Here is a 14729-nt window from a genome sequence, read left to right as displayed (position 1 = left end):
AAGAACCTAATGTACCATGTTTCAAAGAGATTGTTTACAGAGGTATCTCCAACTATAGGACTACTCAGATTAACCCATGTTAAATCCTGTTTTCCTTTTTATAATCAGTGATTACATTATTTCACCAATGAACACACTTACGTGGTTGAACAGGTGTGCATTAGCTCCAGGAGGTTCAATGATTTAAACTGAACTTTGGACTGAATTATACGCTTCCAGTTAACATTTTCGAACATGTGAGAATACTGGGACTTTGTTCTTACTTCCCCATAAACAACGTTGCAGAAGTGTCCTGTTCACATTTTTCTCAAACTATCAAAAGAAACTAGAAAAGCTTTTATAAAAATTCAAATTATTCATGTGTTTCTTAGAATTCAGATACAACAGGTTTAAATTTCAAAGAAAAAAAAAAACACCCCACCTTATATTGAGGTAACAATTAGCTCTACTTCCAACAGCAAAATAATCAGCTGCAGTCAAAATGTCAATTCCATGTGGGAAAGTACCCTATCAAAGTAAGGAGAGAAAACTAAGTGTAAATCATTCATAACTGAAGACACATAACAAATATGAGTTGAGAAGATATACAGAGCATCATACCAAGTAGAATCACTGCATCTGGAAATGAAAGTATTAAAATGAATTCCTGATTTCTTAGATTAAAAAAAAATACTCTACTTAATAAACTATGAGTACAAAGAAAAAAGAGAGATGGTAAAGAATTATTAAAGAATTGACACATACACAAACACTGTACATCACTTGGAGCACTGGGAAAAGTGTTGTATTCAGTCAGTTCTCTGAGATTTCACTTATCTTCGAGGGGCAGAATTGCTACTTTCGTTATCCGCGCCTCTGTTATCATTATCCACAATGCAGAGACCTTACTAGAGGCTGCAGGAACCTTCTGAATGGTGCCTGTGACCAATATGAACCCCTTTAAAATAACCAGCAGAAGCTTCTGCCAGTCATTTTAAAGAGGTATATGCTGGTTGCCATTCTGAAGGTCCCTGCAACCTCTGGAAGGTCTCTGCAGCATTCTGAGAAATTTGGCACTTCTTGCTGCACTCTGCTGGTTTCCTGAGTGTTTCTGCTAAATTCTTCAAGAATGGCAGGGACAGTGTCTCTTCCCCCTCCCTCGAGTACCCCTTGTACCTAACCCCATTGATCCCACAAGATCCAGGGTTCATTACTGGCAAATTCACTACCCACTAGGGCAGGGGTTTTCAAACTGGGATGTCGTGATGCCCCAGCCTGGCCTCTGCCCCCTTAAGGGGTTGGGGCAGTGAGGAGGGGCCTCTGCCCCCTTAAGGGGTGGGGAGCATGATCGCTCCACTTGTTCAGCTTGGGGGGGCCCTGCGGATGGTCGTGCAGGATTCCCCACATCCCTGGGAGGCTGCAGGAGGCTCTGGTAAGTCCAGCCAAGCCCCTGTAGCCTCCTGAGCTGCATTCTCCCCGCAAGGACATAGAGCAGTTTTCAAATTCCCTGAGAGTTTGAAAACCGCTGCACTAGGGTTTGGAGGAACCTCTGCCTCCCAGTTGCACGTGCCTGATCTCGTCTGATCTCAGAAGCTAAGCAGGGCCAGGCCTGGTTAGTACTTGGATGGGAGACCACCTGGGAATACCAGGTGCTGTAGGCTTATACCATAGTCTTTCGAGACTGAAGGTTGCCAACCAACCCTTAGCGGATAATGAGAACTGACTGCAAACCTTTTTTTAAAATATAGTACAAAGTGGTGTGTGTGTATGTGAGAATTAAAAACAACAACAAAAAACCACTAGTTCCCAAGGTTGCATCACACTTTAGCACCACAAAAAGAGAATAAACCCAAAGGGAAAGATATGCAGATAGTATCTGGTTACGACTCTCAGCAGCTCCTATTGAGCTCTATGGACAGAGGTTAAGAAAGAAAAATCACACTGCACACACTAGAGTTTTTCACAGTCCCTCCACTGTCTTTGGAGAATCCTTCAGAGCAGCATCTGGAACATTGCATGGGGCTGCACACTCTCTACATGTACAGTTGAATTAGTATATCCTTTACATGCATAGTAAAGTGCTTTAGGGATACATGTGAAGCCTTAAAAACAAAAGCAATCAAATAAGCAGCAAACTGGGCACAGCTGAGATGGGAAAAATTTTCATTCCAGACACTGAAGTCACCAAACAAGTATAGCTTTTTCTAAGTCTACCCTTTTGCCTTCTCACAAGTGTCTGCCATTCACTCATATTGGAAAAATATCGTTCTGGTGATGTTAGTGGGGATGCAATACATCTTTGTGCGCAGAATGCAAAAAGAAACATGATGTAGTGGCTCTCAGCTTGGACCTCTGCAACTATACAGGCCCTACACACAGATTCTCATGATAGACATTTCACTATTAATTAAAAGGCAGCAGCACAACTGTATGCCTAATTACTCAGAAATTCAATGAAATTTACTCCCTGGGTTTAAGATAGCAGGCTTAAAAATGCAATTAATATTTTAAATACTTCTCTTACACTTTTGTTATGTAGACAGCATTGTAATTCTTTACTGGAGTACTGCTCCTTCATTTACACTACTTATATGTCCCATTTATATTCTACTTTCCCACATATGTAGTTGGTTCTTCTACTCACTCATACCATTCATGTACAATTTACTTTATATGCAGTTCTTTTCTTAATTATCCTTGTTGAAATTTGCTGAGAAAAAGGCAAATGCCATTCTAGAGGTAATTAAGAAAGCAACCGAAAATAATGCTACTAATATTGTACATTGTGCCCCTATACAAATCTATGGTGCAGTTACAATTGGAATACTACAGTCACCACATCTCAAAAAGGATACTGTACAGTTGGGAAGGCAACCAAAATGATTATGGCACTAGCGTATTTTCCTTATGAGTAAATGCTACAGAGTGGAGGGACATGATTGAGACTTACAAAATGCTGCATGATGCAGAGAAAGTGAATAGAGAAAAGACTTTTTCCCTGTCTCAAAGTGGCCATTCAATGAAATCAAATGTAAGAGAAAGTACTTCTTCACATAGCACATAAATAATTTATAGAATTTGCTACCACAATATATGGTGATGGTCACTAGCTTAGATGACTTTTAAAAGGGGATTAGACAAATTCAAGGAGAAAAAGGGCGCAATCCTAACCAACTTTCCAGGACCAACGCAAGGGCAATGAACCTCTGAGGTAAGGAAACAAACATTGCCTTACCTTGAGAAGGCCACCATGACTGCCCCCCAACTGCAGGATGCAGCACATGCCCCACTGGCACAGCTATGCCAGTGCCAGAAAGTTGTTTGGGATTGAGCTCTAAGACTAACACAGGCTACTTGTAATGCTAAATTTATGTGTGTCTAGTTTCAGAGACAATATGCCTCTGAATACCAGTTGTGGGGAACAACAACAGGATAGAGAAATACCTTTATCCCTTGCTTGAGGGCTTCTCAGAAGCATGTGATTGGCTGCTGTGAGAAACAGGATGCTTAACTAGATGGGCCTTTGGTCTGAGATAGCAAGACTCATGTTCACTTTTAGGCATACCTATTCACACTACTCAGCCATACAGTTAACCATTTGTGTCAGGACCGCTTCCTCTGTTCTCTGCAAACATTCCCATTAACATTTTCACCTGAACCCTAGTTGCTTTGGTTTTGGTTTTATTATTTTCCCCAGAAGCTATGAGATCTGTCTTTAATTTGATTTGTCCTTTGCCTCCACGTGACCACATACTTGACTTAATTATCCAACACCAGCTCTCACTTTGAAAATAATTAAGAATATTTTAAAATGTGTATAAAAATGTTTAAATTTCATGAATGTCATATCACACACAGTACAGGATATACATGATCATATAAACAAGGAGATATGTGCAAATGAACATTAATTAAGGCTGTGTGTGCAAGAACACCTCAATACTCAATGCAACATATAAGGAAAACCAGAAACTTTGAGTTCAAATCTATAGTTTTGGTTCCCATCCCTACCTTATTAAAGGCTTAGAAAAAAAATCGAACCTGCCTTATACCAAGTCAGACCACTGGTCCATCTAGTTCAGTACTGCTGACACTGAATGGCAGCCAGTCTGCAGGGTTTCAGACAAAAATATCTCTCTGCCCTATGCTCCACCACTAAGCTGCAGTCCCTCCCTTTGTTCAAAGCAGCAAACATCTAGCATTTTAGAGCTGCAATCAGCCTTTTCCTTGCAGGAGTCATGTGGATGATTATTGTTCTCAGGATGAAACATTTGGTTTTCAACCCTCAATCTTCTAACACACCTTGGCGTATGTAATCATTGCTTGAAAATTCACTGTGTCACTCCTAATGGTTGATATGTAGGTCAGATAGCTGACATTCTGATTAGCTGACATTGATTTGCTTCATGATCTTATTATGGAAAAATAAACCATTCCTGCTACAAGAGACATTACGCCACCTTTAGACACTGTGGTCATATTTTCCCAGAGCACTCCCCCAAGCAAGATCGCACAGAAGAAGAGTCAAGAGAAATGAAAAGTATCTCATGGCAGTGGTTACTAAATGTCGTTAGATAACAACGAAAGAAACTACTATTCCTTGCATTTTTGTTAATCTGTGGCGAAAATCCTAACCAAATTTCCAGCACTGACATAAGGGCAATGCAACTCCGAGGTAAGGGAACACACATTGCCCTCGTGACTGCCCCCCAACTGCAGGATTCAGCACATGCCCCACTGGCACAGCTATGCCAGTGCTGGAAAGTTGGTTAGGATTGCGCCCTGAGTGACTTTGACTTCAAAGATAGATAACATAGGTATGGACACATATGCTCTCTGGTTACTTACTCCATCTCTTTGCAGACTTAAATAAAAGGGTAAAATGCTTGAAGGGTACCCTTGTACCCTGTTAATAATAAAGTGCTTTCTCTCCAACTAGTCCTTTGCAACCAACGGCTTCTTCTGTTTTCATGTGCTCATGCAAATACTTCAAACTAATTGTTCCTCTTTTTCAACCTCCAACTCATTCACAAATGACTGCTCCTTTCCCCCTCCCTCCTCCTCTTCCTCCCAGGCTGTCATTTCTGGGAAGAGGATTCACCACAATAAGCACAATATAACACAACTGTGCAATCGAGTATAGACAATTAGTACTGTAAACATGTCCACAACAGAGAAGTGTCTGCAGAGAGGATTATACACATATAAACCAAAGCAGAGCTGCACATATAGGAGCTGAGAAAACCACTCACTTGAAATACAATGAAGTCAGAACAGGTTGTTTAGCCAGTGCTAAATGATGAGACAAGCAGTTTTGTGATTGCTAAAATATCTGGAGTGACAACACAAATCTGAATGTTCTACACCTTTGCCAGAGTTCTATTGGGACAGACCTCACAGAGTGCCCTCACTTCTTTCTCCCCTCCAATTCAAAAGTTTTCTTCACTACAGCTTTCAAGGAAAAGACAAAAAAACCTTTTTTTAAGCGACAAGGAAACATTTTTATTTGGTTGTAATAATTTTTTTAAAAAAGAAGAAACCCAGGGTACATGTAAAGAGGACATGATATACAAGATTCCACTATCTACCACTTCCAACATACAACGTGGCTGCAAATGGTATCTAGATGGGACGGCACATGTTTAAGTACAACAAACAAAAGGGAAGATCTGCCAATACGGACCAAATGGGTTAAGCCACTTAGCTGGAAAAAAGAAATGCCAGAGTTTATGTTGGGAGAATGAAGGGCTATGCTAAACTGCATGCTTAAGCAACATTTCCTCACAACGTGGTGTCACAACCAGCACAAGCACATTCACCAGGTGAACCAGACTGTTTTGCTACCTCAGTAGGAAACCGTCAATGGAGGGTGTGGTAAAAGCCACCCCAGGGTGCAGAGACACTTAAGGGAGTGGTTTGAGTTTCAGACCCAGTGGGAGTCAATTGATATTAAATGCAAAAGTTGGCAAAACCCTAAGGCAGCAAGAACTGAATGTACCAAGCACGAACAAGTACTAGGGGAAAAAACAAGAGTCAAACCTGGGGTCAAAGGTGGCTAGTCAGAAGAGGTACAGGATATCAAATCATGAATTTTGCTTCAACCCATATGTTCTCTTTGCAAACTTCTTGGTTGTCAAATTTCTTTCCAACAAAACCAAAGAATAATGGAATGGCTGTTAGTACTCAACATATTAGCTCTAGTTAACTTATCTTGGCTGGTTAGCAACACTTCCATACCCTATTATGGACAGCCTGAACAAAACTCCACAGTCATAAATCAAGTTGAACAAATTCACTGGTATGGCCTTATAAATGACACCCCTTCTAGGAAACACATTACTGGGATACCTCAAAATATGTCACGGATATTGTTGCAGAGGAGTTCCACTCCTAGGAATACCACATTCCTCTTGAGCAATTATGTAGGCTATGTTTAGTCTCCAAAAATGAAGCATCTTGCCCTAGTCTCACAACTGCTCTCTTGAACACAGGAGAAAAAGATCACTGCATACTCAACTCACACAGAAAGCATATTTAAAGAGGATCCTACTTATCCTTTTGCATCCACACACAGAAATCTGAACTGCAAGTTAGTCTCACTAAACAATTTCATTACTAGTCAAACACATTTAAAATTTACCATAACAAAAATATGCAGACAAAATCACTTGCATTAGTTTGCTGTATTTTTTATTTTTGTAAGTATTGAGACAATTTTTTTTTTAATAAAGAGGTTCAATAAGCTTTCAGATGTGGAGTGATGAAACTGACAGAATACTAAGGAATTAAATTTCAAAAGTTGTCATGCTGGGACTATGCTTTTGGGGATGAGTTTGGGTTTATTTTTAATTAAAACAACCGTAGGCACCTCAGTACTTGTATGCTGAAAGGCTAAACTCTTATGTTAAATAAATGATTCACAGAGGAACAGGTGCCCAAGAGGAAGAGGAGAACACAAAAACATTTCAAATTCTCATACTTAATTATGGAGGTGGGGCACTAATAACACATTACAATAGTACAAGGGATTAGTAAAAAAAAAAATGGTACTCCTATGAAGAACAGAACTTACTTTCAAGCAAGCATAGATAGGACTGAAGTGCATTATTGCACTGCAATCCTACTGCACTGCATAGGATTGCACTAATTATTGCTAGTTATTAATTTACAAGGACATCTAAATCATTCTTCAAAAAGAAGTGGTTTTCAACACTACTGCTCTCTATCTTCTCTTCAAAATTTTGAACATATGCTCTAATTTCCTGAAAAACCAGAAATATCTTTTTGTGTCCTCTGAAGGTCTTAGAAGGCTGTCTGATGGTCAGGGAGGCTTCCCCAGCCCTCAGAACACATTCTGGGGGTTTCCAGTGATGTGCTGGGTCTGAATGGGAGTCCATTTGAGAGTGAGCTTTATTTCTGCGGTGTGTGTTGCTGCTTGGAGAAATTCTGGAAATCTGAGCCCATTCATTCAAGTTCCATCTCTAATGCATTTGTTTAAATTTTATATTTTAATTTTTTTTCTGGCCCTCAATACCATGCTAGATATTTGATAAAACCCTCTGGCCAAAAGTTTAGAGAATCCTGATTGTCTGTCTGTTTTCCACCAATAGATTATCTAATAAAAGGAAGATATGTACTGCATATTTCTTGCTCTTTGGGGCAAACACTTCATTGTCATCATGGATTCAGCCTCTACAATGTCAGGTTTATCCCTCAAAGCAACCACTGGGAACAGCAACAATTGTGAACAATTTGCAGGGAAAGATCCAATAAGCAAGTATATGGGGTGCTTGATAAGCATGCTTGCCAGTTTGAAAATTCCTAATTTTGAATAATTTTGAAATTCTGATACTGTGTTTGTTCATTAGGTGCACATATGTTCCAAATGATGAGAAATAATGAATGCCTGTACAGTTTCTTTTTCGCATATCAGAGCATTTAAGAACATCATGTAGTTTTATTAAGATTCAGACTGTCTAGTGTACCCATAAATTGCTTTCTATGTTATTAGTAAGAAAATAGCCTCTCTGACTGCCCAGAATGTTCCAGTGAACACACAACTGCAGCAAGTACAGTAATACCTCATAGGTTGTTTCACTACAGTGTTCTTCATCCTGGGAGTGACTGACAGCTACTGTAGCCAATGAGAGTAGTGTATTCTGGATAACACAAGGCCAATCAGCATCATATTCCTGCCTCATGGGCAACAATGTCTCCCACAGAGCTGTTTCATGGAGTGCTCTACTTTCAGGAAACATGCCCTGGAGCTATTACAGTACAGACAAGATTTCAAAAACAGGAATAACTCCATTTTACCCTTGCTGTATTGTCATACTTGAATAGTAATTACAAAGAATTTGTAGGCAACATAACATACTTCAGAACATATCTTTAGTTGGAAGTATCACATACATGTGGATTTGAGCATGAATAGGATAAGTATGGGTTCCCTCCCCCCCCCAGATTATAATTATTTTTATTATTTAATAATAAAATATTATATTTAATAATACCATCACCACCACCAGTATTTACATACGGCCTTTCTGGTCATTGCATTGCTCCTCCTACTTTATTCAAGGTGGTTTACATAGATTTAATGTACTTCTCTACCACAGAACCAATAAAAGGATATAGGATTTGCAAATCATAGACACATTCATGGCTTTTACAAGTCACAGTGTAGATCTTCAGGTGCTATTAGATTAAACAAAAATCAAAGGCTATGTAAAAAGCAATAACAAGCAATTGTGTTTATAAAAAATGTAGGTTTAGCCTGCCGCTAAGTTCACAGATGTTGGATGGAAAGTTAGATGATGATGATACATCATCATTTTGATACTATTTAAGATGGGTTAAGCTTACGGTGCAGAGACCAGTTTCTTATTCTTTTAATGAACATTTTACACAGTCTGAAAGACAGTTTGTATAACAAAAATAAAATCACATTTAAACTATTTCAGATGCCCAAACAAGAACAGCAGAGAAAAAGAACTTTTAAAAAATGCCAAGGGTCATTACCCTGTAAGAATAAAAAACATTTTTCTGTAATCTTAAAAGGATAAGGGAAAACAGAGATTCAGCTCTGGAAGAAGATGTTTCCATATTATAATTAATATGTTATATAGCAACACCAACGTACACAGTGACTCAGACAGAGAGAAAAAACCAAGTCCAACTCCAAGGGCTTACAATTGAGACAGACACAAGGGAGCTAGTGGAAGGGGGGGAAGGATGAACATTAAGGGGTACATTACATTATCAACGTATCCACATTAAGAGGTTTGTCACAGCTACAGGCTAATAAATACTGTTAATAATACTTGCTGACAAGAAATGATAGTAGGATCACCTTAAACCGGTGGTTCTCACACATTTAGCACCAGGACCCACTATTTAGAATGAGAAATCTGTCAGGACCCACCAGAAGTGATGTTGTGACCGGAAGTGACATCACCAAGCAGGAAAAGTTTTTAACAATCCTAGACTGGAATCGTACCCACACTTACCAAGGAGTAAGTCCCATTTTCTAGCATTGTTAAAAGTATATACATAGCACCAGTGGTGTAGCTAGGTCATTTGACACCTGGGGCCCATAAATTTTTGTTACCCCATACAACATAATTAATTAATTTTTCAAGTGATGTCATGACTGGAAGTGAAATTATTAAGCAAATTAAAATAAATAATTATAAATAATTAAATTAAAGAAAAACAAATAATTAAATAAGGGGAAGCCAGCCCTGATCCATCAAGTGAATTTTCTCTGTAGCCTGCCTGCAATAACACTCCCTCACAAAAAAATCAGTGAGATTTTCAGCCCTACCCAATGCCCAGTTCAATTTAAGTTCTTATATTTCAAGCATATCACTATCAGGACCCACCTGGCTTTACAAGTTTAAGATAGAAAACATTCACCTTACCAGCTGAATCCTCTGTTTTATTCTTTGGGGGTAGGGGGCTGCCTTCTGGAGCATTTGTTGAGCTCCAGTTCCATCAGATTGGGACCATTTTGGTAGTCACCCATTCCCCTTTGCCTGACCTGACCATGAGGTAAGACACAGTTGCTTACTTGTAAGTAAACGCTTAGTTTTTCCTTCCATAGGGCTCAATACATTCATCAGCTTGGAGGGAGGAACGTCTTTAAAAAGATGGTCCCTTGCATGTTTGGTAGCAAACCACCACCTTTTGTGCTCAAAGAAGAATTTGCTATAGCAACATCTACCAACTTTGTTCCTCTGTTTCAGGCACTGTTTGCCTGCATTAGAAAATCAAACCCACTTTTCTAAGGGGTTTGAAACATGCTCTTCCTAATGAGATTAGTTTAAAAGTGTTTCTAGAAGGTACTTTTTTGTAAAAGCAGGTTGAAAATACCCTATTTTTGGCCTTTTTACAAAATTCATCAACTTTACACTTAATTTATAAACAAATGGAAAGAGCTAGGAGGTTGAAATTACATATTTGAAAACAAAGTTATATGGGGATATTATGCACTAAATTTCAAAATTATTACTTAATTATTGCTGGAGCTATTCAACATTAAACTTTGGATTTTTTTGGAAAACTGGTTTTTTTCAGCCAACTTTGCTGCAATTTAACCACTTTGGACAAGCTCAACAAAAATTATTAGTTTCATTAAATAGAGCGCAAAAAGTTGTATAAGGTAATATAAGCTAATATAGTATAAGGTTTCATTTGTTTTGAAATAATAGCAAGGGAGATATTGTCTCAAAGTTGTCAAAATCTCACGATCGTACTAAACATGGTTGCAGTATGAGGTCACACAAATGACTATATCTCCACAAATATTCCACCGGCAAACCTAAAACTTTACCAAAGTTCGTTTGAGACATGTGGGACTCAACAAACAAAATTTCATTAAAATCTGTCATGGTCGCACAGGGAGCTCTAGACCACTTGACATGGAATGACTTAAGTCCTAAGAAAGAAAATGTTGCAATCTACTTTCATATAACTACTCACTATTTCAATAGTATTTTTATTAAAAAATAAAAAATTCATTAGGATACACACTCCCTTTCTCCACCACATCCAAGAACATTTTATTTTCCAGGCTCTCTTAAGAATGACACTAATTGGAACAGAGGAGGCTTGCATTGTGGTCTACTAATTTTCACAACTATTGATTTGTATGAGACCAGGGAGGTTCCTCCTGCTCTTTTGAATTAGGAAAAAGTATTTTTCTTCTCCAAGGAAGTTGCCCACATACCCTCAAAACACACCTTGATGACATTGATAGTTACATTAACCAGAGGCCTAGTGCAACAGTAGCAATAAGGGGAAGTTGCTCTGCAGGAATAATTTTCTATACACAGTTCTAGACAAAATCCATTAACAGCTGATTTCAACTTAGTTAAAGCTTAGTTAGCTTTAGTACTGCACTCATTTAAAGGATCAAGTTATTTGGTATACAGCAAGTCCTAACTTAAAGTCATTTTGTTATAAAGTTGATTTTAAAAAATTGATTCCTGGTCAGGGCCACTGCCTATGCGGAGATTGCGTGTTCTCCCCATGTCCATATGGGTTTTCTCCAGCCTGGAAAGCTCACATTTATTTCGTTGTTTAATATTAGCAGTGCTTTGGGTCTTTAATTAGAAGTGATTTTGTGACCAGAAATGTGCAGGAACTCTTCTTTATGTATATCAATTAGCCTAAGGTAAAATTGGTTTCGTTATAAGTTGCTTCGCTTAAACTTGCCATTTACTAGAACCTATTGACAACTTTAAGTGAGGACTAGCTGTACTGCCTTTTAAGAGGCTGAAGGCTCTTTCACATAATTATGTAAAAATCATAATTACATTTTTAATAGGTACACAAGGAGCTTCACTATGAGCATTTTAAAATAATTTAACAAATTCACCATGCCTTCCCCACTCTTCTACAAGAGACAAAATGCCTACAATTAATTTTATGCTACAGTAGATTCACAAGAAATTAAATGAAAAGGGTTTTTTTTTTAGTTACTGTACCTGTCTACCAACATTCTCCTGGAAGGCAGCCTAGGAACAAAGATAACAAATGTACAAAAATGAGTCAGGTTTGCTTGCAGATAAACACCAGATCATGAATTCAAAACAAACATACAAAAGTATAAATGACCCATGGGCTTTATTTCAAAAAGTAAAGTTGGCTTTATTGGCTGACATGCACTCAATAAGTTGTTGTCACTGCTGCTTTATGTGTTAATGCTCTTTTAAATCCACATGTTGCATGCCAACATTTTAAGAATGTATGTTTATTAAAACTAGTCACACCCACAAAAATGGCCTTTATTGCTGACACAAGGCTTTCCACCAGAAACGAAAACGCAATGCTCTCAGAATACAAGTACTGAGGCAGGGTGGTTTTCTAACTTACTTCCGGAAAGCATGTGTGTGGTAAATCTTAAGTTTTCAGGTTTCAACCTTACTGACTCTCAGGCACTCCTTCTCCTTTCAAAAACAACATGAGAAGATTGTTGACAGTGGTTTGGCTGGAATGTGCCTTCTTCACAGCTCTCACTAATACATTTTGGTACTCAAAACCAAAAGTTTTGTGTGTGTATTTGGATTTGGAAGAGTGTGGGTTTGGATTTCAAAATGTGTAAATTGCCAGTCTTTGAGATTTCTTCCTTTTTAATACAGAACTTTTCTTTAGCTTTCAAGACTCCAAAAGAAAGGACAAAAGAAGATATATAACAAGAAGAATACTGAGGGTTCCATAGAGCTACCAAAGTCTTGCAACCCCTGACAGTTCATGTAGACCCTCTTCACTGCTGGAAGAGGATACTTCCTGGTCCTAGTTCTGGTCACCCCATCTCAAAAAGGACATAGTGGAAATGGAAACGGTGCAAAAGAGAGCGACTAAGATGATTACTGGGGAACCTTCCTTATGAGGAAAGGCTATGGCGTTTGGGCCTCTTCAGTCTAGGAAAGAGACACCTGAGAGGGGACATGATTGAGACATACAAAATTATGCATGGGAAGGATAAAGTGGATAGAGAGATGCTCTTTACACTCTCACATAACACCAGAACCAGGGGACATCCACTAAAATTGAGTGTTGGGAGGGTTAGGAAAGACAATATTTCTTTACTCAGCGTGTGGTCAGTCTGTGGAACTCCTTGCCGCAGGATGTGGTGACGGCGTCTAGCCTGGATGTCTTTAAAAGGGGATTGGACAAGTTTCTTGAGGAAAAATCCATTACGGGTTACAAGCCATGATGTGTATGTGCAACCTCCTGATTGTAGAAATGGGCTATGTCAGATGCAAGGGAGGGCACCAGGATGCAGGTCTCTTGTTATCTGGTGTGCTCCCTGGGGCATTTGGTGGGCCACTGTGAGATACAGGAAGCTGGACTAGATGGGCCTATGGCCTGATCCAGTAGGGCTGTTCTTACGTTCTCATAGTTAACATCTCCTAAAAAGTCAATGACAGACAAGCTATGTTGGGCTTGGGCAGAAATTTCATTCAATGGTATGAGTTAATGAGACGTAGCATGGTTGTACTGTCACCATCAACAATAAGCTTTTTCCAGCTCCTCAGTAGAGGCAACACATACACAGTTCACAGATTCACTGTCCAGTAGTTATTACAGGTGACTACACTACTTGCAAGAACTGGGCGTCTGAGAGCACAATCCTAAGTAGCCACTCTGCCGGCACAGCAGCCTCTGGGCAGGCGGAAGTTGACAGAAATGTAAGGCATATTCACAGCACCACAATAAGTAGACAGCACTGGCAGGGAGGTCAGGGCCACCCCACTGATGCTGCACTCAAACCTAAGTTTGAGTGCAAACACTATGTTTGCATTTAAACATCAGCTCAACGCTGAATCCAAACCCTACGACTGAGGTCACACTGGGCAGCAGAGGGATGGGGGGGGTGGCTCAGAGATGAGGAATGGCATTTTGCGGTGGGAGAAGGTGGTACAGGGGCAGATCAGGCCCAGAAGGGGTGAGATCAGTGGAGCAGGCCTCCGCCATAGCCTAACCCCCTTTCCAGGACTGCTGATGTTACACAGAGCCACTCAGACTTCCTTCTGCTATTTAGCAGGTGCTGATCCAAGTACCACAAAGGGCAGGTTTGGGTGATATTCGGGTAAGGGGAAAGCTATCTCCTTACCCCAAGGAGAACTCCAGCCTGCTCCTGATGAGTGCTGAATACAGCAAAAGTCATGCAGCCCCTGCAGTGCCAGCACTTGTTAGGACTGGGCTGCCCATTACTTGTGAATGCGAAGAGACTGAAGGACTGTATTAGAATTTATATAGCCTGCTGCAGTTACAATACAAGCAAAGTAAGAATGGAATGGCAGGGAGAATTCTGAAGCTATTTCAATATGGAGCTTCAACACACTCTACAATACATTTCAACTGGAATATCTGCCCACAATATCAAAGCAGCAGCCTTGAAAATGCAGCCTAGTACTAGTGTTTGTCTATGATGAAGTAGCCTGGAGTTAAACAGTTAGGACAAAAGTATACCATTGGGTTTTGAGTTACCATCTTTGCAGTACAGTAAGAAGAGGCAAAGTCATTTGTACAAATAAAGACATTTTCAAAAATGTTACTAGATACAGAGAGTTTTAGAACTGCTGGGTTAGGCAATAGCTTTTTCTAAGAAAAAATTTATGATTAATAATTTGGATTGAATAAATCACAATTATGCTTCAGGACAGCTTCTCTTTGAACGTGCCTAATTTAACAACAAACACAGTTAACTCCATTTACTATGCAGCAGAAACTGCCTTCAG

General features: G+C 39.3%; 1 protein-coding gene across 2 annotated transcripts in view; it reads right to left on the bottom strand.

Moving 5' to 3' along the window:
- TBCD (tubulin folding cofactor D) overlaps positions 1 to 14729 on the bottom strand; it is a 166445-nt gene that overhangs the window by 58013 nt on the left and 93703 nt on the right. For both annotated transcript variants that reach the window (XM_066618583.1, XM_066618584.1), the window contains exons 17-18: positions 11970 to 11999; positions 422 to 507 (exon numbers count right to left, since the gene is read on the bottom strand). In XM_066618583.1, coding sequence (XP_066474680.1) covers positions 422 to 507; positions 11970 to 11999 — 116 coding nt within the window. The remainder of the gene's footprint in view (positions 1 to 421; positions 508 to 11969; positions 12000 to 14729) is intronic.

The sequence above is a fragment of the Tiliqua scincoides genome, chromosome 2 (assembly GCF_035046505.1).
Source record: "Tiliqua scincoides isolate rTilSci1 chromosome 2, rTilSci1.hap2, whole genome shotgun sequence".
Taxonomy (NCBI): Eukaryota; Metazoa; Chordata; class Lepidosauria; order Squamata; family Scincidae; genus Tiliqua; species Tiliqua scincoides.
This window is presented reverse-complemented; position numbering and strand designations above follow the sequence as displayed.